Source organism: Pleurodeles waltl, chromosome 4_2, assembly GCF_031143425.1.
Source record: "Pleurodeles waltl isolate 20211129_DDA chromosome 4_2, aPleWal1.hap1.20221129, whole genome shotgun sequence".
Taxonomy (NCBI): Eukaryota; Metazoa; Chordata; class Amphibia; order Caudata; family Salamandridae; genus Pleurodeles; species Pleurodeles waltl.
Window position 1 is genome coordinate 399,570,843 of NC_090443.1, and position 25,209 is coordinate 399,596,051.

General features: G+C 45.8%; 1 protein-coding gene across 3 annotated transcripts in view; it reads left to right on the forward strand.

Moving 5' to 3' along the window:
• ASTN1 (astrotactin 1) overlaps nt 1-25,209 on the forward strand; it is a 536,836-nt gene that overhangs the window by 266,351 nt on the left and 245,276 nt on the right. The window contains exons 4-5 of one of the 3 annotated variants that reach the window (XM_069231561.1): nt 2,948-3,121; nt 24,860-24,967. In XM_069231561.1, coding sequence (XP_069087662.1) covers nt 2,948-3,121; nt 24,860-24,967 — 282 coding nt within the window. The remainder of the gene's footprint in view (nt 1-2,947; nt 3,122-24,859; nt 24,968-25,209) is intronic. The other 2 variants (XM_069231562.1, XM_069231563.1) reach the window with 2 other exon arrangements.

The window sequence follows — 25,209 nt, forward strand, 5'->3', positions numbered from 1 at the left end:
AGCACTCCTGCTGCTCTATGAGTGAGTCCTAGCCGTTGCTGTGTCAGAGCACCTCAGTCTTGATCAGAAAAACCCGGGCTATTCCATCACTGATGCCCGAATGGTGCTCTGTCAGTGCACCTCTGTCCAGACCCACAGCACCACTGCTATTTCATCCCTGGGCCAGGATATTGCTCTGTCAGTGTATCTTAAACCTGACCTGCAGACCTCTCCTCTCTTCCAGTACAGTGACCCAGACATACGCTGAGCTCGCAGTGCACCTGAACCCTGACCCGCAGCACCAATGCCACTCCCACTCTAGTAAGACTCACAAGCAGATCTTCTGGTGCTCTTGAGACCGACCTTCAGCACCCCCTATGCCAGCACTTGGCTGATGCTTGCACATGGTTTAGGCAGGACTCAGTCCTGACTTGGGGTGTGCAAGATTAGCATAATTTGTGTTTGTGTAATTACACAAAATTCCTGGGAAATTACGCAAATTACTTTTAAATACGCAAAATGCAAATCAGTGATATAGCACTATATTTTAACACCAAAATGTGACCTCACGTCAGTTTTTGAAGCAAGAACGCATTTAACACTAGGAAAAAAGTGCAAAAACACAATTGTCCCAAACAACACCTACTTGCGTTCTAATTGTTTGTGTTGTCCCCTCTTTATCATTTTTCTGCAATTGGGAGGGGGCGAGAGGGTATAGACTAATGGCATCATTTGGAGAATTTCACTTAACAGGCATAATGTGAGATTTCTGACAATATGCTGGTGTAATTTAAAATTCACGTGGACCCAGTCCTGCCCTTGAGCACCCCTGACATTCTAGCACTAGTTGAGACTCGCAAACGGCGTTGCCAGTGCATATCAATCCTGCCCCCATTTCAATCTTGACCCGCAGAACCTCCACACACATATACATGCACATACTTTGGCCCTGATTTAAAGTTTTTGGTGCAAAACTGCACCAACGCAGTTTTGCACCAAAAAGTTTAGCACTGGCTCGCACCATTTCTGAGCACCACCTGGGCACCATATTTATGGAATGGTGCAAGCCAGTGCAAAAGGTAGGCTAGCGGGTGGGGTTGGCGATATGGAAGAAGGGGGTTTTGCTCCAAAAAATTTCGTTAGGCAGGTTAGAGTAAAAAAAAATGACTCTAACCAGCCTAATGTCATTTTCTGATGCAAAACCATCCATACCACATAACTCCTGTCTAAGAAAAGACAAGAGTCATACCCACCACCCCAATGGCCAGCATAGGGGACCAGGGTCCGCTGGGCATGGCCATTGCACCCAGTGCCATATAGGGGGTCCCATTTCAGGGCCACCAATGGCACTTAAAAAAAATCTTACCTGTACTTACCTATACTTACCTGGGATGGGGTCCCCCATCCTCCACTGTCCGTCTGGTGTGGGTGTCCCTGGGGCCTGAGGAGGGCACATGTGGGCTTCTTGCATGGTGTTCCACCATGGAAATAGGCCTACAGGTCCCCTAACGCCTGCCCTGACCCAGGCGTTAAATGATGGTGCAAAGCAAGCTTTGCACAATTATTTGACCCCTCCTCCCCCCGTGCGTGATTTTAGCTCGGGGGAATAAATATGACGCTAAGGTCATAGAGTCATTTTTTGCATGGGAATGCCTACTTTGCATCTCAGTGATGCAAAGTAGGTTTCCACGTCCCAAAAATGACTTTAACTCCATATATTTGGCGCTAGAAGGGTCTAGCGCCAAAGTATAAATATGGAGTTAGTTTTGCACTGAATTTGCGTTAAAAAAAATTACGCAAATACGGTGCAGATTATAAATGTGCCCCTTTCTCTCTCGTTCTTGCTCTCTCTCTCCCCTCCACTCCTCTCCACCGGGACTCACACCCCTTTACCAGTGCACTTTAATGCTGCCCCTGGCATTTCTGCTAGGCCAGTATCACTATTCTGGTGGGCTAATTCTTTTAACACAAGAGAATACTTAAGGTGGTCATCTCGCTGAGCCCTCTTGCTCACAAAATATCTCCTCCCTGCAGATCTAGAATGGGGGTCGGATGGGAGGGATGCAGTACAGCTCACAAGCAGCGCGGCGCACTGCTTCCCTATAATTACATAACTTTACAGATTTGTAATAAAACGGGCGGAAAGTCTGATTTTGTCCCTTCGGGTTCTTTCTTAACATCCAGCCCTATCCAGCCCCTCCCTGAACACTCACTGTTACTGTACGCCGCCTCGGTGTCCCCGTTCCGGCTGTTGCAGCCGCTCCTCTCTGCATCGGACATATTGGATTGGGCTAATTGGTGACGAGACTCAGAGGAACACGAACTAAGAGAAAGGACTCCAGGAGGAGCGTACTAGGTATAAACAACAAAGCTGTACTGGAGCTAATACAGAGCTCTGTACCTCAGTAATGTCTCACACAACCCACTGCTTTAGAACTGGTTCCCACACACATCTCTGCCAATACGCATCAATCCAAACAATGTCACCGTCTCCTGCTCCAGGACAGGGACCCACAGAAATGCACTTCAATTCTGACATGAAGCACCCCGGGTCCCACAAGTAGCTCTGACAATGCACCTCAACCCCTCTCCTTGCCAAGGTGCATTCACATTTTAAATGCTATTGCAGTACTAAGTCTACACACAGCTCTGTTAATGTTCAGCATATCAGCATGCAGATCCTTTTAATATTCAAATTTGTGGTCTCTAAACAGCTCTGTCGATGGTGTACACCCTGACATGAAGTCTTGTCACCTATTTAGTTATTGTGTGCCACACTCTACTGTCATGCCATCTCAATCCTAGCTCATGGCATCTCAATCCTAGCCCATGGCATATCTGCTACTCATGCCCATGTAAACCACCAAAAGCAAACCCTACTCATCCACGGGTCTCATACTTCCATCCATGCAAATCTCACTGGGCCTACAGTACCTCATTTTCTTTTCTTTTTCTCCCTTTCTGAAAGTTTTTGCCTTAAATTCTTCCTGCTCAGGAAGTGACAATGCCAAGCTGTCTCTGATGAAGAAGTACAAGGACAACATCATCGCAACCAGCCCTGTGGACACCAACCAGCAACAGGCCACCCTGCTATCTCACACATCCAGCAACCAGAGGAAGAGGATGAACAACAAATCCAGAGGTAGGGTTCCTAGCTGCAGGGGGCAACCAGGCGGAGAGGACAAAAATCAAATTCAGAGATAGAGGTCTTAGCTTCAGAGGGCAACCAGGGGGAGCGGACAAACAAGAAATCCAGAGGTAGGGTTCCTAGCTTCAAAGGGCAACCAGATGGAGAGAACAGACAAGAAATCAAAAGGTAGGACTCTTAGATTCAAAGGACAACAAGAGAGAAAAAAATAATCAAGACCTGAGGCAAAATACATTGGTTTTTAGAACAATGGCTTCACAGGGCAACCAGAGGAACAGAATGGACAACAAGTCCAGAAGTAGAGCTTTTAGCTTTACTGGCAACCAGAGGGAGAGGATGAACAACAAATCCAGAGGTAGTGTTCCTAGTTTTACAGGGCACCCAGTGAGAAAGAGGACAAAAATGTATAGCAGCAAAATACACAGCATTTCAGGGCAACTGTAGAAGGAGGATAAACAAAAAGTCTTGAGCTAGTACGTCTACCTTATGTTGGCAACCACGGAAATAAGTTATGTAACAAGTCTAGAGGCCAGACACAGTTTATATGGGCAACCATGTGTAGTGGATAAACAACAAGTCTACTGGTAGGACTCATAGCATCCCTGTTCAAACCGGATGAACACAAACACCAAAGTAATGGCTTCTCGGATAAGCAGCAAGTCTAGAGACAGGCCATGAATCATATCTAGGGACCGGAGAGAAAGGCCAGCAATACGTCTAGAGATAATATTCATAGCTTCTCTCAACAAAGAAGGATGCTGGTGAAAAAACAAGTCCGGGGTAGGGCTCCTAGATCCAAGTCTACAGGTGGAACATCCACCTTTTCCTGCCAGTCATGGTAAATGGATAAATAACAAGGCCAGAGTTAGACTTACACCTTCTCCCAAAAATCAGAGGAAGGGGGTGACCAACAAGTACAGAGATATTGCATTCTATGTTAGCATTTATATAGCACTTTCTACCCTTGACGGGGTCTGAGAGAGACACATTTTTAATGTTCTCGCAAATTCAAGATGGTTGTAAAATGGTAGAATTCTAACAGAGAGTGAGCTTCCTAGCGTAGCTGCAAACTGAGGAGCTTCCATCCATGCAATAATTTTTTTAAATCAAACTTTCTTTATTAAAGTTTTATGTGGCACAGCAGATGACAACGCATCAACTATTTGCCATAAGCCTCCGAGAATAGAATGCACCAGATTGATACAGTATTTCAAACATTGAGCTTACACAGCAAATGGATATACATCTGTGAAAATATCGTGAACATCAAGTGATGCAGCAAACGAGATAAAAAATGGCACCATAATATCAGAACATCGTACAAGGGAAAAAATAGGGAGCAATAACGACATGAAACAAAGAAACTCTGATCAACATTGCTTTGTTTGTCCTGGGTCGGGCGGAGCATGTGCATGTCAACGGAACAACATCTTGGGAAGGGCAGAGTCAAGGGCCATTAAATTTGGAAGAGGTGAAGTGCCCGAATGCAGGGATTACAGGCAGGCGAATAGGGTTAAGCCTCATGATAGGAACTGGAAAAAGGAAGCCCATATGTAGTCAAATCTCTTCCTCGTGTTGGTCAATATATCAGCCATACGTTCCATGGAAAGGACTTGCCAGAGTCCATTATACCATTGGGACATAGACAGAGTGGCAGTCCTCTTCCATGCCGCTGCCAAAGTCAACTTAGCCGCCCCAGACAAAGCCATATGATAGAATTGTCACCCAATGTCTGGCGTTTTAACGTGGAGTCCCAAAGACTCAATAGGACCCAATCAGGACTGTCCTTGAGATGAGACAGTATTACCTCCCAATAGGGATGTATCGTCGGGCAATCCCACCATATGTGCCTACAGTCACATAGCATTCCACACCCCCTCCAGCAATAGCTTGAGGTATTCAGGAAAGTTTTCTTGCATTTCTCTGGGCAGAGGTACCGGTCATAAAGGAATTCATAATGTGCTTCCCTCATGCCCATTGATTGGTTGAACCTAGTGATATCACAATAGAGTGTGCGCCATTGTTTAGCGTCTATGGGTTGTCACAGTGTCCGTTCCCAAAACCGTTCATGGTGTGGCGTGGGTGATTTTCCCGCAGTTATCCATATGGCTTAAAGAGTGGAGATACTATCCCATGACAACCGGCCCCTGCATATGAATTGTTCTGTAGGGAGTAGTTCCCTAGTAGCTGTCTGGCGTACCTGGGGCTGTAATACCCAATGTTTCAATTGAGTGTAGTAAATATTTCTGATTGTTGTGAAGTGAAGTTGCGACAGCAGTTCTCAAATTCTGTATGTCATCACTATGGAATAATTCAGAGATCTTCAGGAAGCCTCTCTCCCTCCATTTATCAAAGGGTCCCGGGTGTAGCCCCGAGGGAAAGGCCATGTTTTAATGACTGGGAGCTTAAGGGGAAGGGAAAGACGTCAGCTCAGATGCTCTTGTGACGGCATCCGAGACCTTCCATGTGGTGGCCATGGGGGTGCTCAAGTAGGGATTTCAAGGGCTCTCTTGTTTGGGCTTCCGCAGATTATCCCAAATTGTGTGACCCACGATTGCTCGATCCATGTGTAGCCACATCTTGTCTTAGGCCACAAGGGACTACTCCGACATGACTCGTAGTTGTATCACTCTTTAGTATGTAAGAAAGTCGGTAATGCCAAACCCCCCAGTTTTTTTTTGGGGTGGCTAACATTTTGGAAGAGAGTCATGCCCCACTGCCCTGCCAAACAAAACATGTTATCAGAGAGCAGAATTCTGTAAATAAATCTCTATGCACCTTAATCGGGAGCCCTTGAAATAGGTATGGTATGCATGGTAGTATAGTCATTTTAATGGCATTGATGCACCCCACCCAAGTAAGGTGCTTCGGGGCTCAGCGCTTAAAATCTATTAGTAGGCATCTTAGTAGGGGGGATAGTTAGCCTTAAAAGTCAGAGACTTTAGGGTTAATTTTACGCCTAAGTATGTGATCTCTTTTTTAACCCATTGGAAGGGTGAGGCAGAGGCCAATTCCTCCATTTCCGATGGAGGCACTGGCAAGTTGAGTTAGTATGATTTTTGTAAATTGACTCGGAAACCTGAAACAGATTCATAAGCTTGAAGCTCCATCTGCAGGGTCAATAGTGGGTCATGGGGGGGAGGTGAGAGCCAGCAAGACATCATCAGCGAAAGAGAAACCCTGTGTTTATCTGCTCCAAATCCAATCCAGTGGATATCCGTGTTGGCATGTATCATGGCCGCTAGGGGCTCTGTACTGAGTGTGAAAAGTAAGGGGTAAGTGGGCACCCTTACCTTGCCCCCCTTGTCAACTCAAAAAAGTCCAAAGCCGTACCCTTGAGGATCACCTGAGACTGTGGGCTTGCGTAGTTACTTATTACCATGGTAATAAAGTGCTTACCAAATCCGAACCGTCGTAATATGGCCACTAAAAACATCCAGTCTACTCAATTGACCACTTTCACAGCGTCTAGCACCAGCAGCATTGCCGATATACATTTCCACATTGCTTTTTCCATCAAGTTGACTACACGTCGCAAGTTGTCATGGGTCTGGTGGCCTTTGATAAAACCTGACTGGTCCGGGTGAATCAACTTGGGCAAGATGTCTTCCAGTCTATTGGCCAAGACTTTTGTTTAAAATTTGGAATCTAAATTCAAAAGGGCTATAGACCTATAAGATGCACAGGATTGGGGATTTTTCCAGGGCTTAGGAAAGACCGTTAGTAGGAGTTAATCCATTGTAGTGGTCACTGATTGCAATTCTACAATATGGTTGAAAAGATCAGTTAATTGGGGAGTTGAGTCTGTGCTAAAGGTCTTATAAAAGTGTGCATTAAGGCCATCTGAGCTAGCGGATTTATGTAGTGTGAGGGTGTCTATGGCTCTTTGTACTTCTTCTCTCAATATGGGACTGTTCAGTGTATCATTAGCTTCTGAAGAGAATCTCAGAAATTCTACCCCTTCTAAGTAAGCCTGTTGTTCTACCACATTTATGGGGTCTGCCGAATAAAGATGCTTACAGAAGTCCCTAAATAATCCAGCTTTTTCATCCTCTGAGTGCTGTAGTACATTGGTCTGATCCCTTATGTGACTAATAATCTTTGCCTTGTATCATTCGTGGCAGTCTTGCTAAGAGGGTGCCTATTTTATTACCGTTTTCATAGGAGATTTTCTTCAAATGTATACGAGTAATTTTGGCCCTATTAGGATAGATTGCCAGAAGTTTGTTTTTTCATGACTTCACTTTCTGTTGTAGTGGAAGGGAAGGGGTTGCCTTGTGAGCTTTCTCTGCTTCGACAAGCTCCTCCTCTAGTATGTAGCTTTCCCTAGTCTTTTGCCTATTTAGTGTGGTCACCAAGGAGATGCATTTTACCCCGTATGACTGCCTTAAATGCATTCCAAGTCGTAGAGTGAGAAGTCTCGCTGGGGTCGTTCAAATGAAAGTATTCCATGATCGTTTTCCTAAGCTTGTCTCGAAATGTCAGGTCTCGTGTGAGCGCATTTGGGAAAAAACTTCTACGAAATTTAGGCTGCAAGGCCGACCAATCGAGGAGAATGGTCTGAAAGAACTAAGGGCAGATGGTAGCCGTGATGGTGGCCTGATGAAGGTGTTGACTAAGGAAAACATCGTCAGTTCTGAAGTATGTCCCAGGGCCGGATTGGGAAGGCAGGCAATCGGGCATTGGCCGATGGGCTGGTGCCTCAGGGTCACCTGTGGACAACTTGTTTAGTGCTTCTGTAAACCCACCCCACAGATACTTTATATCTTTCCCTGTCCCTGCCACACTACTACAATGTGTCAGCAGTACCATGGGCACTCGCTTGCATGCTGTCAAACTGAGGCTGGGGACAGGAGCTGTTCTGGTCCTTAGGACCATTTCACCCTGGTCCCCTGCCTCGTGTTCTGGCCTAGCCCAGAAGCAGTGTCATCCCCTGTTGGGCCATCACTTTCAGGCCATGGTGGGTGTGGGGCGAGTGGGAATATGCAGGGGCCTCGTTTGGTGGACATTCTTACCTAAGTCCAACTCAAGTAGCAGCAGCAGACCTGTGTATTTCTTGAACCCACTTCCCTGCTAGGTCATACCCTGAGGCTATAGTGGGCTGGGGAGGGGATGAGTAATAGAAGTATCCTCGCCAGGGAGCAGGTTTTTCACCTCGTCCCAGTTTCTTTTAGGCCTTGAAGGTGGGGAACTAGGGAAGTAAGTTTGAGTTCTGGCTTCATTATGACATCCAGTGATTCTGGGCAAATCACTTAATCTCCCTACCTAATATAAAAATGAGCCTGATCTTGTGCAATGTATCTGGTGCTCTTGGTAATTGCTCCAATTCCTTTGCTACGAGTTCTCGCTATATAAACCTACAAAAAGAATATTAACGATTTGGGAATGTGGGCCACTTTTCTTGGAGTGCCCAGGCTGAATTGTGATCCCAATACGACCCTGGTATGACCTATGGGAATGGGAAAAGAAGGTGTAGGTGTTTGTATTGGGATGTGTTACCCTCCACATGTCAAGGAGATCCAGGTCATGAAAAGCAGACTTTAGAGTTTTTGTGAATATGCCTTTAGGCGCCCTATGAGCATGGGTGGTGTCCATGGCGGTATCCCACATCATGTTAAAGTCTTCTAGTAGAAGGATCTCCCCTCTTCATAACCCCCTAGTACGGACATAAATTCTGGAAGAAACTGGGATTGGGCGGTGTTGGGGGCATATAGTGTAGCAATTGTACACAACCTGCCATGGAGTAAGCATTTAACCAGCAAGAACCTACCGTCTTTATTGGATTTGCTACCTTGTATTTGGAAATAAACGGATGGGTGGAATTGTAAGGCCACCCCGTTGTGTTTGGTAGGAGCTGACGACCTATAAATAAGTGGAAAGCATTTATGACGCAATCTCAAATCATCTCCTCATTTAAGATAAGTTTCTTGTAGTGCTATAACATCAAAATGGTGGTCCCCCAAGTACTTCCAAAGCTGAGTAGGCTTATTAGAGGAATTCAGACTATTCACATTCCACATTAAAAAAGTAAGGGACATTGAAAAGCCTTTGAGTGGACTCCAAATGTCGAGCCACATCTCTACTTGACCTACGTAAGTTAAAAGAGTGGCATTCCCCCTCTGCTCCTACCCACCCCCCCATCCATCATCGCGTGTCGCCACATATTACCGTTATCCATGCACAGGTAAATATAAGGTAAAACATTAATACATAACAATAGCTGTATTAAAACTGTTTAGGATACACCAGCATCTAGACATGTATCCAACATCAGGTTGGTTAGTGGTCCTATAACTCTCTTAGCACCCGCACAGTGCAAATGATGAGCTCATGTATGATGCCATGCGTCATGAGATTAAGTAACGACAACACTGGTAGCGTCTTAAAATGGATGCTTAGTTTCTGTGTTGAATCCTGGGATTCATAAGGCCCAAGGATTCTCTCCCGATGTCCCCAACCCTCATCGGAGGAGACAAGGAGGTTTGAAATTAAGATGCCCTATACTGGAGCCATGTCTCCCCATCCACCCCAACCAAATCTGTGTCAGCCACAAGAGGGCCCGTTGTCTGATCATTTCCTGGTGTGTCTCCCACCTTTCCTCTGCTGCTGCCAGTGGGTGGAGGCCAGGAGACCCTCAGACATTTCCAGCATTGGTTTGTTGCTCCCCGCAGCCTCCGGGTCCCCTCCTCCAGTGAGACCTAGGAACGTAGCTGCTTCAATAAAATCAGTGACATTGTGTTGCTTGTTATCGAGTTCAACTGCTATAACGAAGGGGTATGTTCATCGATATTAAATACGTTTAGACCTCAGGTCCTCTGTGATCAGTTGAAACTGTAGTCTGCGGTATAACATCGCCAGAGCAACATCTTGATACAGAGAGCAGGTTCTTCAAAGATCAATTCCTTTACCTTAAATGAACTGACTTTGGCTAATGTGTCCCTGGGCTGCTTTCCTTACCCAGGGGAATGAAGACCGACCCTGTGCACTTGTTTCAGTTGCACTTCTGAGTGCCCGTCTCCTAGATTAGTAGAGAAGAGGCCTACCACAAAGGCCTCAAGGTCAGTTCCTTCACTTCCTTCTTCCAGTCCTCTCACCCGTATGTTGTCCCTATGTTATCGATATTCCAGATCTTCCATTTGAGAAAGGCAGAGGTCAGTTGAGTTTGCAGAGAGGCCACTCCTCTGGACAAAGACTGTAACCTGCCCTCTAGTTCCTAAGATTTTAACTCAAAATCTAGGGTGCGAGTCCCCACTGAATGCACATCAGATTGTAGGGAGATGAGGCGGGCGTTGAATTCAGATTTAAAACAGTCAAAGAAGGATTTATTATCTGTGTTTAGTTCCTCCCTGAGTTCACTTTTGAACTCCCTCAGTGAGGATAGGGGATCCTCTTTTGTCAACGCCACAGATTCTTCTGTTGACCGCATTGTGTTATCGGATCTGGTTTCCGCTGGCAAGAAATAACTGAACACTCTGTTCAGTTGGGGCTTCTTGTGCAACATAGAGGCTGTGAAATACTGCCTGTCTGAGTAAGAGAAGTTGCACAGGACTTCTTTTCAGAGAATCGCACCACGGTGTGAGGGCACCAACCAATGGACCAAAGATTGTATGCAATAACTTCTGGGGCAGTACCTGGCACCACATACCTTATGCGACATTTACAGGGGTAGGTATGCAATCAAGTGTTTCATTCAGAGCTCTATACTTCTAACCGTGTAGCCCTCAGCCAAACAGATTGAAATGTGGACCTTTCTCAGAGGCCAGGCGCGATGTGGGGGCCTTGACTTCAACCCCTCACAGCTAGACTCATCCATGTCCTCGCCAACAGGTAAGAGCCGGTTGGTGGTTCCCACAGGGATGAGAATGAGCTCATGAGCGGGGGCCACCTCTTCTTTCGTTGCTGCTCTAGGGTCTCCAACCCAGTTGGCCAGGTCCGCAGCGCTGGCAAGTGCCATTTTAAAGTCAGGCATAGGCAAAGTAAGCTTCAGTATACTCCTGTGGGGTGCTTCCCGGTGCGAAGCCCCAAGGTCATTCCTCCTGCCGGAAGCCTATCCAGTAAGTGCAGCCGGCTCACTTCCAGGGGTGATTCCTGCTCTTCGTTCCTAGGCCCAATGGACCCGTTGTTCCATTCCTCCGTATTGGCAGCAGGCAGGACCTCAATTATAGACCTGCCCGCTGCATTCTATCACCATATGATCTTCACCAGGTCTCCAGCTGGGCCACTGCAGGTCATCGCTGATAGTCAACACCTCTAGCCCCTGGGATTTGCGAGGGCCCATTCTCTGCAGATGAAGAGCTCCTGCTTGGCCTCCATCTAGTCCCAGGTCATCGCAGTAACACTTTTCTCTGTGGTTTAACTCCATCACCAGGGGTTCAAGGGTCATCCCGAGGGCCCCCTTCCGACCTCTAATATTCCTGCACGTGGATATTGCCAGCGGGGTGGCAGATTGAATTGTTTTGCAGGGATTTGAGCAGAGCTTCCGTGGATCACATCACCACGTCCATGACAGCTGGCCATGCCCCCATGCAATATTTTTGAAGGAATGGAGGGTCAACTGTGGAGAATATTTAGATCAAAGAACACTTGTTTGGTTGATGTGAAGGAAGAGAGACCCAGAACAAATAGCACAATGAGATATGCACACTGCTCTGGACAACCAAATGTAGAGGGCAACCATCATACCCGGATCAGGACTTCTGTGGGAAATCAGTGGAAGCATGTTACCAACATATGTCAGTCTTCAGACGTTTTGAACCAAAAGGATCTTTTTTTTACATCTTTTCCAATTAGATGAAATCCTGTTGTTAGCCATCCAATCACGGAGCAATCTTAGTAACTTCTGCAGAGTAACAAATTTCTTACTACATATACACTCACTGAGACAGCCTTCTCGGATTACATTCAATCGTACAGAATTTGGAGACTTCTTCATAATATATTGCTAAAGAATTGCTCTCCTAACTCCTGTCCCTAAATAAGGGTGCCTTCTGCAACACTGTATTCCTTCTTTTTATATTAGATGAAGTAAATCTTCCTTATGGAAGATTTCCTTAGTCTAATATAACACAGAGACTCTCCAGAGACCTCAGGAACCTAAAACGAAAGGACATTCCAAATTCAGACTCCTTTAAATAAATTTGTTCTCATGCAATGCAAAGGCTCCTTAATTTCTTGCTACAGGAAGCTTCCTTAACAGATAACCTGCCAATTTTACCAGACTCTCTAAACCAACGGTACTCAAAGTACGGCCCGCGGGCCGCCAGCGGCCCCACGGACCTAGCTTGGCGGCCCGCGAGACGCACACCAAACAGCACATCATAATGGCAGCAGTATGTAAACATAGAAGAGGGCCACGGGAGCATGCTCCCACGGCCCTCCTCTATGTTTACATACGGCGGCCATTGTTTATGGCATTGCCCTGACGATCCTGGAAGCCAAAGCCCCATAAAAGTCAGCGCTTGCAGCTAACTTTTATGGGGCTTTGGTCGTCTGCTTCCTGTCACCGGCTCCACGTCTGCTGCCCGCCTGCCTGCTGTTCCACATTTGTGGCATCTTTACAGTGCTTTGAGTCAAGTAAGGCTCTTTGGTTATTTATTTATTTGTTTTTAATGTAGTGTGTGTTACTGGGGTAGGCGTGAGAGCAGATTGCGCTGTGTGTGTGCGCTGTGTGTGTATGTTACTGGGGTAGGGGTGAGAGCAGATGGCGCTGTGTGTGTGCGCGCTGTGTGTGTTACTGGGGTAGGGGTGAGAGCAGATGGCGCTGTATGTGTGCGCGCTGTGTGTGTTACTGGGGTAGTGGTGAGAGCAGATGGCGCTGTGTGTGTGCGCGCTGTGTGTGTTACTGGGGTAGGGGTGAGAGCAGATGGCGCTGTGTGTGTGCTGTGTGTGTGTGTTACTGGGGTGGGGTGAGAGCAGATGGCGCTGTGTGCAGATGGCGCAGTGTGTGTTACTGGGGTAGGGGTGAGAGCAGATGGCGCTGTGTGCAGATGGCGCTGTGTGTGTTACTGGGTAGGGGTGGGAGCAGATGGCGCAGTGTGCAGATGGCGCAGTGTGTGTTACTGGGGTAGGGGTGAGAGCAGATGGCGCTGTGTGCAGATGGCGCTGTGTGTGTTACTGGGGTAGGGGTGGGAGCAGATGGCGCTGTGTGCAGATGGCGCAGTGTGTGTTACTGGGGTAGGGGTGAGAGCAGATGGCGCTGTGTGTGTTACTGGGGTAGGGGTGGGAGCAGATGGCGCTGTGTGCAGATGGCGCAGTGTGTGTTACTGGGGTAGGGGTGAGAGCAGATGGCGCTGTGTGTGTTACTGGGGTAGGGGTGAGAGCAGATGGCGCTGTGTGCAGATGGCGCTGTGTGTGTTACTGGGGTAGGGGTGGGAGCAGATGGCGCTGTGTGCAGATGGCGCAGTGTGTGTTACTGGGGTAGGGGTGAGAGCAGATGGCGCTGTGTGCAGATGGCGCAGTGTGTGTTACTGGGGTAGGGGTGAGAGCAGATGGCGCTGTGTGTGTTACTGGGGTAGGGGTGAGAGCAGATGGCGCTGTGTGTGTGCGCGCTGTGTGTGTTACTGGGGTAGGGGTGAGAGCAGATGGCGCTGTATGTGTGCACGCTGTGTGTGTTACTGGGGTAGGGGTGAGAGCAGATGGCGCTGTATGTGTGCGCGCTGTGTGTGTTACTGGGGTAGGGGCATTGTTTTGAAAAAGGGGGTGGGGTGGTTGTTCCCCCTCGAAGCCCCGCCCCCTCTAAGCCCCGCCCCCCGCTGTCACTTCAGTGCGGCCCTCGGCCGCAAACCATACTGCAATTTTGGCCCCCGAGAAAAAGTTTGTGAGTACCCATGCTCTAAACCAACCCCCCCAAGCAAAAAGGTCTATGGTGAGTCACTTTAGCAACACATCCCTATCAGATTGTGACTGTCAATAAACAAAAACACATGTTCAACAACACTTACAGGACCAGTGGGTATCTCAGAGCCTCAGTAACTACAACTATAGAGGCCTCCTTGTGCCACATTAGCGTCATTTTTTTTAATGCTAATGTGGCCCAACGAGGCCAAAATCATTGAGCCAAATTTACAAAGTGGCGCAATGTACGCATTGCGCCACTTTGTAACCTTTTGTGCTTCATTATGCCTGCGGCAGGCATAAAGTATGTAAAGGGGGCATTCCCCTGTTAGGGGGGCTGAAAAATGGCACAAAGAAATCTAAGAGATTTCTTTGCGTCATTTTTTTTGGCACTTTTAACGCCTGCTCAGAGCAGCCATTAAAAGGAGGCACACTATAGTTTACAATGGGCCTCAATGGGCTGTGCAGGTTTAGTATCAAAAATTTTTACACTGATCCTGCAAAGCTGCAAGTTCCCCTATCTACCGACATGGTGCGCCATATCTTAGATATGGCACACACATGGTGATGTTAGGGGGGGTGCTAAGGGGTGCAAGAAAGGTGATACTGCACTGGGTGCAGCACAACTTTTCTTTAATCAGGCCCATATAGTCTCTTCTTTTCCAGAGTTCCTCTTCTCAGTATGAGAAATATAGGGTTGTTAATGACATCTTGTCACTGACCTTGAAATTCACTTCATAAATAATAGCGCTTCTCTTCAGTTGCCACACCAACTGTGGAATCTGATTCACAGTACACCTTGTTCTGTACAAGTTATTTGAAGCTTCAGTCTCTTTCAGGGGATTCTATCATAAGAGGTTCGCTTTTGTTAATGACTCATATCTAACACAGCAGAACTGTCTCTTGACTTCAAACGATGCAACATACACTAATGCAAGACAGCAGGGAAAGCGCTCAGTTCTTAAACACTGACGCCTTCCACAGTCTAGCTGGCTTGCAGCTTACAGTCCTTAGAGTAATATTCAGGAATGGTAATCTATCCTTGCAGATCTTGTAGGCTGGTACCTGAAAATGCAAAACCATCTTTGGAGATCTTAGCACAGGTGATTTTGCAGCAACAGCCATTTTCCTGATTATCAGACTGTCCCACTCTATCTTTTTCATCCAACATTACTTTAAGAAAAGCATATAATCTGGTGGTTTCTGATAATGCCCAAAACCTTTTGTTCAGTTTGTAAATTGCTGAATGATAATCCCAGGTTATGCTGCTAAAGCTATATGTTTAGTCACAATATGCTGATGGGTCCCCTGCTAGGCCTGTAGGTGTCTGAGATATATACCTCTAGGCCTCCTTCAGAGCCTGTGAGCATCTGAATGCTACTGATTGGACCCCGTCTTGAATCTGCAAGTTATTAGAAAATATTTCTTCTGAACCACTTATTGAGTGTGCAGGTATCTGAATAATACTCCCAGTGACCCTGTTCAGTACCTGCAAGTGTCTCAATAACATCCCTTGGTATCACTTTGGTTCAGTTAATTAAACCCATTACAAAGAACACAATTAGTAATATGTACATCAAATTTGCATAAAATTTGAGAGAGAGAAGGAAAAAACACCATCTGTAAAGCAGGAGTTGGTGTTTGTCTCTGTTTCAGCAAAAGCACTCAGGTTTCCTTTGGCCCTGCAGGAGCCTTGCTGTCCATCCCCGCTGACAGAGCAAGCCGCCACCTTGGAGCTGTCACGTACTTTGCATATCTGGCCACGGCCCAGGCGGCCAAGTGTGAAAAGCAGAGATTTGATGTCTCCTTGCAAGTCCGCGCCGCCAGAGCCAGTGCAGCTGGAATTATTAACTGTCTCCTGTCTGCTGCTAAAGTGGGCACTGCAGCACAGGAGGTGTAACCAACTTTCTTGGGGGTAAGAGCAGAGCCTGCAAGGTCTTTTGTCCCTGTGTGCAGGCCAGACATGATTAAAGTCTTTGATTGGAAGAACTAGTGTTCGCATACACAAGATATGATTTCTAATTCCTGCGTTTATTGCTTCTCGGAAGCATGGTTTGGAGGCGCCAATCAAACAGGAATCGTTTAGCACTGCAGTGTTGATGGAGATTTGGCTAACAGTAGGTCACACTCCCAGGAGATTTCATTTGCTCTCCTGTTAATTGATTTTTTCCAAGCGCTGAGTGGCACAGTATCTGCCAGCTGGATGGAATTGCCCATTTTAAAGGTCTTGAGAGCCTTACTTAGCTGCATGAACCATGGATTACCCGGAATCTCAAAGATGATTCTCAAGTGTTGCTTTAGTGTGGGCATATTGGCCTTCTTGAGCCTGATGTAATATTTCAGGATGGTGGCTTGATAATCTATCTGCTGCAACACTATGCCTAGTTCCAGTCTGAGCCTAGAGTGATGAGTATACTTTAGTTGTTGGAAGATTTTTAGATATGCTCTGCAATGAGCTAGCTGTATGGTGGGTTCCAAGGATTCAGAAAATGCCAGATAACCGTATTGCAGAGCAAGCAGTAGAGTCGCCTTTGTTACCCTCAATATTAGGGCTTCCAAAGCGTTTCTCAATTGGTTACTCAATTGAGCGATTCCATATGCAATTGCTGCAACTCTGTCTGATCATACCTTTCTGTTTCCCTGCCATGTTGTTCTCTGCAAACCACACCCTGAGATAATTGTATTTCCTGGCTGTCCTGATGGACTGGCTTCCCAGACGCCAGGTTGCAGTCTTTTTGTTCTTATATCTTCCAAATATAAGGACTTTTGTTTTTGCCTGGTTTACTTGTAGTTGGTTATCTGTGTTAAAAGTGTTCAGGGCATTTAGCGCCCTCTGTAGGCCAGTTTTTGTGCAGTCCATTATCACAATGTCATCAGCGTGTTGGATGATTTGGAGTTTTGTAGGTCCAATCTTTGGTACGACTAGGCTGATGGTCTTCAGACATTTCTCTAGGTCTGCAGTGTACAGATTAAACAGTAGTGGGACCAGAACGCAGCCCTGCTTTAGGCCTCTGTTGGTTTCTATTTTCTGTGATAATGTTCTTGGACCTGTTAGTACACAGACCCAAATATGGGTGTACAGCGAGATGATGGCCCTTAGGAGTTGTGTGGGAATGCCCCATGCTGACAGCTTCCTCCATAGGGGCTGAAACCAGATTGAAAAAACGGCTGGATTTGGCCCTTCTGTACTCAGGCTTCTAGTTGGCCCAACAGCAATCGAGCATACATTTTTGCCTCCACATCCAGGAGAGCTATAAGACGATAGTTTGAGGCTACTGGGCAATCTCCTTGTTTGTGGATTGGACCGAGTATGGACCCCCTCCAGGAGTCTGGGACGATGGTCATCTGATACGCACTATTAAAGAGCTGAGATAGCCTTGCGCCCAGTCTGCTGGAGAGCATTTGAACAAAGAAGCTGGAAGACCATTTGGCCCTGGGGCGCTGTCTTTCCTGGTACTCTTTATTATGTTCTCTATCATTCTAATGGAAAAATGATTCTGCTCCACGCCTTCAGACATCTCAGCTGCAACTGGCTGGTCTGCTTTGTCCTCTCATTGTTCTTCGTCCATTTGGAGGCCTTGCACTGTGAGGGAGAGCATGTTGCTGAGTCTTGTCAAGCCTGGTGATGGTCAAGCCTGATTCTGATATGGAGATCCTGTACAAGAGTGAGACGTGAGAGACCCATGCAGTCTCTGACACCCCTTTCTCCCTTGTCTTGTGGCAGTTCTTTAACTTATTTACATGCTCCCAGAGCAGAGCGTGATTCGGCTCCTTTAGCAACTGGAAAATGGTTTCCTATTCTTTCTGATCTTTTTCCATCTTGAGTTCCCACATTTGTTTCTTAAGGGATCTGCTGGTTTTTGTTACCTGAGATGCTGTGTTCTGTGTGCCCTGTTGTTTATGCTTACATAGGGCACTATGTAGTGACCGCCTTGCCTTGTCTGCTGGGACTGCAGGTGTCTGAATGACACTCTAAGATGCCCTGCTCAGTAGGCTGCGATTGGAATAATGCTCCTGGGGCCCCCTTCTGAGCCTGTAGCTAGTGGAGCAATACCTTCTGCTGAAACAATACGTGTCTGACTGATAATCATATTGGTACCCCACTGTGTGTCCCTGTATTAATTAAATTTTGTATATATGTCAAATGTCTTCAAAATGTTGTATGTAGTCTTGCAGTTGTATCAGCATCCTTGGAGAGCCATTTTGTGGTGGTGTTGAATAGCATCAGTTGGTGTACGGTACCACAGTAATTTTTATGGATGTCCAATAGTTGTACGACTTTGGTTGGTACTTGCAAGCAACTCTTATGATGGGTTGGTTGAGCAGTGGAGGTGGCTTCAGTGGAAAGGTATAGCATCATAGGAGTGGGTGATACAGCCTCAGCTCTGCATGAAGGGTGGGTGGGTACTGTCACTTCCTGTAGTGGGCAATGTTATTCAAAAACATAGCGGGTCTCATTTAGAAGCCCTTTGTACCACCTCTGTGTCATTTGTTTTTTTACCCATCGGTGGCGCTAGCAGTGCACCACACTGCTCCATATTTACAAACTGATGCATTGGACCAAGTATAATGTATGCAGGGTAGGTGTTCCCACAGGACCACAGGAACAGCCACACAGAACTGATGCAGAGAAATTTATATTTCACTGCATCAAAATTTTACCACCTGCTCCGAGCAGGCGTAAAATTGACACAGGGCTTTTTCTTATGGTAGACTCCTTGCATTGCTAGAGTTGCATCAGTTTTACAATGTTACATCAGTAATGTGTGAGTTTAGCGCCAACAGATGCATCAGAAGTTCTGACATATCTGTGAAAACTTACGCCACGTAGCTCTGTATTGTAAATGCAGAGCATACATGGCATCATTAGGGGATGTGCTGAAGCGCAAGAAATCTGACGACTAGATGGCAATGTGTGATATTCTTGTAAATGAGCCCCTGGGTTTCTTATGTTGACCTCCACTCCATTTCACAATATCGACTACCAATATTGAGTCAAGGTAATAAGGCGTGGAACTAATAGTAAATCACTGTATCCATACATATGCTTAGCTTGACAAACATTTTGGTAGCCAATACATTGGAGTTTAAAAGGTACAATTGATAATAATGACCATTGGATTCTGGCAGACAGCTGTAGTGGACATACTAGCAGTGAGAGGATTGTTTGATCAGGTAGGTTTTAACTCATCTGTAAGGATTTGACATATTTTGATACCTCAGTGGCAGCCACAATGACTCAAAGTGATCTTCCATAATGTTTCTTTCTTTTCATTTTCTTCAAGGGAATCGAGTAGGCTTCACCTGGGTGCCCATTTCAGGTAGCAACACTGTGTAGAGCCACTTCCTACAGAGATCCATGGCTCAAGCCCCCAAAAAGTTGTTGTACATTGAAAAGGGCCTCGATTAGCATTCTTTGCTGGTGTGCAGGACAGTGGAATGCCTTCAGATTTAGCCCACCCTTTCCACTTTTATTCACAACCTTTGCTTCTTCAGGAACTGAGTTTTGGGGAGGCCCTGGTATTCAATACTGTACTAGTCTAGTTTAATTGGATCTATTTACTGCTGCTCAAATTCAGTAGTTAGACTAGGTCCCCTGACATGCTCTGTTTGTTGTTCACACCATTGGCTACCATATTGTCCTGAGAGATGAAGGACTGCTCTGTGTTGAACATTGTATTCGAACATCTCACCTTATCCTCAGTTGAGAAGGCATTGTGCTGTTTCCTTGAGGTAAATTTGGAGTAAGCTGCTGATGGTAAACGTCAACTGGTCCTACATCTTAACCACTGAAACAAAAGCAGCTTTCCATCATCTAGTAATACATTGGTTTTATACATTCATTGATGTTCTAGGACTCTTTGATTCATTTCCCACCTTGAGGTGGATCTGAGTGTCACAGTTGTATATCTGGAGCCTTACTGGCATGATGCAAAGGGGGCTGGTGTACACATGTACACGTTCAGTTGCAATAATGTAAGAGAAGGCTGCTGGGGTTACCACACAAAGGTCAAAATGTTCTGGAGCAGTCTGAACCAATTCTGACATGTAGTCTTCAACTTAAGAAGAACGATTCAATCCATTCCAGTGCTGGTCCAATTACATGTACGTCTCTAGGAAGTGTTTGAGGCATGTTTTGAAGTTCAATGTATTATATTTGGCAGGCCGCTGTAGGAGACCTATGACAGTTACTTTAACTTGCCTTGGTATTGGGGTCTTTGATGATGGCCGTCATTTTAGGCTCAGTTCCAGGTTGAGATTAAAGCCCAAACAACAATATAGGCGGTTGGGGAGGCTTCTCACATACTTGTTAAGTGATTTTCTTCCCTCTCAAGTACTTAACTTGTGAAGTGTACTTGGGAACTTGGACAGTAATTGACAACGTCTTTTAGATCAGCAGTGAGTTTTTTTAAGAGTAGGGTGAGAAAACATTTTAGAGTGTCCCTGATTTCACTCTCAGATGAGGATACATTAATCATCGATGACGCTAGTGCAGCTGTGAATTTCCTGGTCTCCCGAGGAAGACCAAGGTTTCGTTGGCTTGTTCTACACTGTGATATCCTGTTTGTACTAGAATGATCGGTTTAGTTGCAAAAGAGCGACATAGGATGTAAGCATGAGACTTTTGGGGTGTTAAGATGTTTCTGAATCACGATTTGTGGACCGTTTCAGTTTTGAATTTGTCAGGGGTCAGAAGGTGTTGAGATAAAAGCTTCAAATAAAAAAAGAAAAGGAATTGACAAAAAAATTGTTTTAAATTGAAAAAAATACAATTGTGTTTGTTAGTTCAAAAATTGAGCATCAAGCAAGGAATGTTGCAAAACACAGGCAGTCTTACAATCTGAGCATGAAACGCAGCTTTCTCTTTTTGAAGAAAAAACTGTCTAACACACGGAAATATGAGGAAAGGAAAAAAACAAGATAACAGGATAAGAAAAAAGGAGAAAAACCTAATTGTTTTTCACAACAAATTACAATGTTGGTAAATAAACTGTGCTTACTGGGAAGGGGCCGAGAGGCTACGGAAATGGAATAACATTCCCTTCCAGCTGTGGATGATAAGTTCTGTTAATATTTCAGGGGAGTACATAGGTAAGTGGACCACAGAGGACGGACAGGACAGGTTGACTTTTTTTTGGTGTCGGCTTAAATAAAGAGATACGCGGAGGTGGGAGAGGTGAGGTAAGGCAGGGAGGTAGAAGGAAAAAAGATTCAAGAGACACTATGTAAAAGAAACTAGGATATTGCATTTATACAAGTTGCACTATATCCAGACTGTTTTTTCAGGATTGTATTGTCAAAGAAGAGTCTGTAATTTTGTATTTCTTCAAATTCGTATAGATAAGGGTTGAGCAGAAGAGAATGTACTGAGTAAAGGAGCTAAACACACAACAGTAAAAGCATGAAGAGGGCATGTAGGAGGGCAGTAACAAATGGAGGTAAAAGACCAGAGAATGAGGAAGCTGAAGGACATTCTACCAGAATATCGAGTTTTAAATATCATAGAACAATGAGTACCAAAATACTATGAAAGTAAGTACAGGTTTACTATACTTAACTCCACCTGGACGTGGAATTAAGAATTGTAAATCTATACTTACACATATTTATTTACCTTCACACTATTTTGGTAGTCATTATTCTGGCTACAATATTTTTTTATGCTGGATATTCTGATATGCACCATGTTGTCGAACTGGTAAGGAGAGAAGGGAGGGAAGGAAAAAATTCTGTTTTAAAATATAGTTTTATGACAATCAATTAATTCACAGTTTTCACATATTGGCTCTCATTGCAACATTGGCAATATATACCGCCTATCACCACGGCGACGGCCGCCAAAAGACCGTCGCCACGGCTACCAGCCATCAGCTGGATTATGACTATAGCCGGATTTCCGCCAGAAGGATGGCGGAAATCCATCTGTGGCCATGCCGGCGAACGGCGGTAAGGTGGCGCTGCTGTCAGCAGCAGTGCCACACCAGTAGACCGCCGCAGACCATATCATGACCCATGATACGGCCTGGCGGTGTTCTGCTGGCAGACACTGCTGCTGGCAGCAGAGCCCCATCCCGTCTCCTGACGGAGGACCCCCTGACATCAGGTAAGTCAGGTGTTCCAACAGGGGAGGGGTGTGGGGGGTGTTGTGTGTGTGTGTGGGGGGGGGTGTGTATGTTTCTGCAAGCATGAATGCAGGTGTGTGTGCGGGTGTGTGATGCGCGTTGCATGTGTGTGCATGTATGGATGTGTGAGTGTGTTTATATTGTGTTGTGTGCATGCGTGTGTGCATGTATGTATGTCAGTGTGTGTGGATGTGTGTGTGAATGGATGTATGCATGCATGGATGAATGTGGGTATGAGTGTGTGTATGCATGTGTACGCTGATGAGTGAAGGTGCGTGTATGTCGTGGGGGGTCTGGAGAGGGAGGGAGGGTTGGGGGGGTAACCTGGGGAGGGGGAGGGGGGCGGGGAAGACCACCATCAGTGACAGAGAAGGAATTCCCTGCCACTGATGGTGCCTACTGCCATGGTTTTCGTGGTGGTTAGGTTGCCACGAAAACCAAGGCGGTAGGTGGGGGTCATAATCCCGCAGGTGGGCTAGTGATGGCCGCCAGGCTGGAGACAGAAGTCTCCAGCTCGGTGGCCATTACTGCCGTGGCAGACGGTGTGGGACATTGTCATAATGTGGAGAAAAGTACCGCCAGCCTGTTGGCAGTACTTTTCTCCATTTTACCGTCGTCCGCCGGGCTCATAATGACCCCTATTGTCTTCTTTAGGAATCATGGGCAAATACTTCCTTGAATAGTTAATTGGCTAGGTTTGCTTTCTCAGTTATTCTTTTGTAATAGTGAACTTGTTTTGAACATGTTTTGTGTGCTTGACACCACCATGGTGTCACCTTTGTTGGTCCTAACATCAGGTTCTGTTTGATTCTAGCTTGGATTTGAACCAGGTTTGTTTTAGTAGCCCTCATTTTTCAAGTCAATCAACACTCATTAGGAGTGGGCTGGTAATGGCAAATTGTGCGCACACTGGCTTTTGCACCTAATTGCCATTTCAAGACATGCATGTACAAATCTCACGCTGACCTGGCATCTTTTACTTTCTCACAGTTTTTGATAGTAATAACAAACAAAATGTGTGCGGCAAAAAGCCATGCGAAAACTTTATGATATAACTGCCTTATCTTCCATTCCGACCTTTATAGACCTTAATAGTTAAATAGAACACATAGGGGAATTCTGCACCATGCGGGTTTCGCAGAATGTTTTAGTATCCCCATATTCTGCGGCCTTCGGAATTCAGGTCTGAGTGGTGTACCATCTGTTGGCAGCCTTTAGTCCTCTCTTCTAGTTCTTTTTCTGAATCTTTGACATTAACTATAGGCTGGTGGAGATGTTTCTTAACAGTTTGAAGTCAGACTGTAGTGTACAGGCCTCTTTTTCCAGGATGAGTTGAGATGACATATTGGCAATGCTGAATTCTATGAGCAAGATATTTCAATCTCTACCCTGTAAATGGATTGTGGTTTTCACCTCTGCCGATAGTGCTTTTCTGGAGCACCAGCTAATTAACAATAATAATTGTGTATGGACCACAATGAAACAATGGTCCAACTATTTTAGTAAGATGAAGTTCCATTGTTGTGTGTATCATGCAATGCCCTCTTAACAATCTTTATGAAATTTACTAATCAACAACCGGCCATCATCACTTCTTTGAAAAAATTGGCAGTTTATGTCAATTTTGAATTGAAATGGCTGATAAAATTTTTTGAAACACAACTCAAATTAGTTCAACTATGGAATAATCCTTTTTCCTAGTAATCTTAGAGCATGATCTGCTCTTGAAAAGAGATTGGTCTCCGGTGTGTGCACGTCAAGGTTTTGTGGGAACACCCACAGCACTGTTAAACCCACAGTGTACTAGTCAAATCCAAGTAACTCCACACACTTTGCCACGTCTACTGTTTGTTTCTTATTTCTGTCATGAACTCCCAGGTTTTCTCCCATGGTGAGGATTCTGTGCTACAATATTTGTATGGTATCAACGAGGTCGAAGAAGTCATAGAAGTAAGAGGTGTCAGCCTAGGCTCCAGGAGACAGTGCTTCTCTTGTAGACGTCTTGTTTTCAAGGGTTGTTTTGTGGCTTTTAGAGGTCAGATTAAGGAGGAAAGAGGTGGAAGTATCAGAAAGACACCCAAACCTTAAACACATAACTTGTAGATCTATCTCTGAGGCCCAACTTTGTTTGCAGCAGGATTTAATTTTGCACTTGATTATGTGAGTCTGTTTCGCTACTAGGTGAATGAAGCAGGGATGCATGTTTCTGATATGTGATTGGCCAGATTTGGTTATGGTGCCAGGTTCTAAACATTAGTTTTCATCCAACAGGCACGTGGCCTTTCTGCTGTGCTTTTAACAGAGTGGCATTTCTGTTTTTTGTGGCTGTATGCTTTCATCCATGTAGTGAGACCACCAACACTTCCATGTGCATGGTGCCATCACCCTGGATGGGGGGACTGGTAGATCTGCATATGGCTGAGCCACAGTGAGTAACTCTTCTGAGCCTGCAGCTAGCTATTTCATTCACCAGAGCCCTCCTGTATGAATCGAGTAACATTCCAGGGATCGATTGCTAAACCTTCTGTTCAGTCCTCTGGACAATACTCCCTGAACCTTCCTGCTGAGCTTGATGGTACTTGAGTGATACTCCAGAGACCTCCTGCAGGCTCTAAAGATGTTGGGGCAGTACTGCCTGAGGCATCCTCCTGAGTCGCAGGCGTCACTGTGGTACCTACAGGGACATGCTGAGCCTGCTGTTTGTAACATCACATTCAAGTGTTGGCTGCTCCCAGTTCCTGCCTGCTGTTTTCACCAGCCTTCTTTGTCTTCCCAGCGGGCTCTGCATTTCTGAACCCGGAGGGGGATTCTGGGACAGAGGCCGATAATGAACCCCAGCTGACCTTCTACACAGACCCCTCCAGAAGCCGGCGCCGCAACCGAGGTATGGCCTGTGTGAGTAGTATTGTAAGAAAAGGTTCTTGAACAGGTATCAACTGACAGGGAAGGGTGTTCAGGGGGCCCAGCTTATCAAGGCAGGTATCAGCAAGGCATGGCCTCACGGTGAGGGTACTGACAATGTATCTACTCTGTGAGAAAGGCATTCATGACGGTTGGCAGTTCTGGTGGCTACTGAAGAGTTATGGCCTGTTGGAGAAAGGTATCCATATGGAAGTGCATCTCATA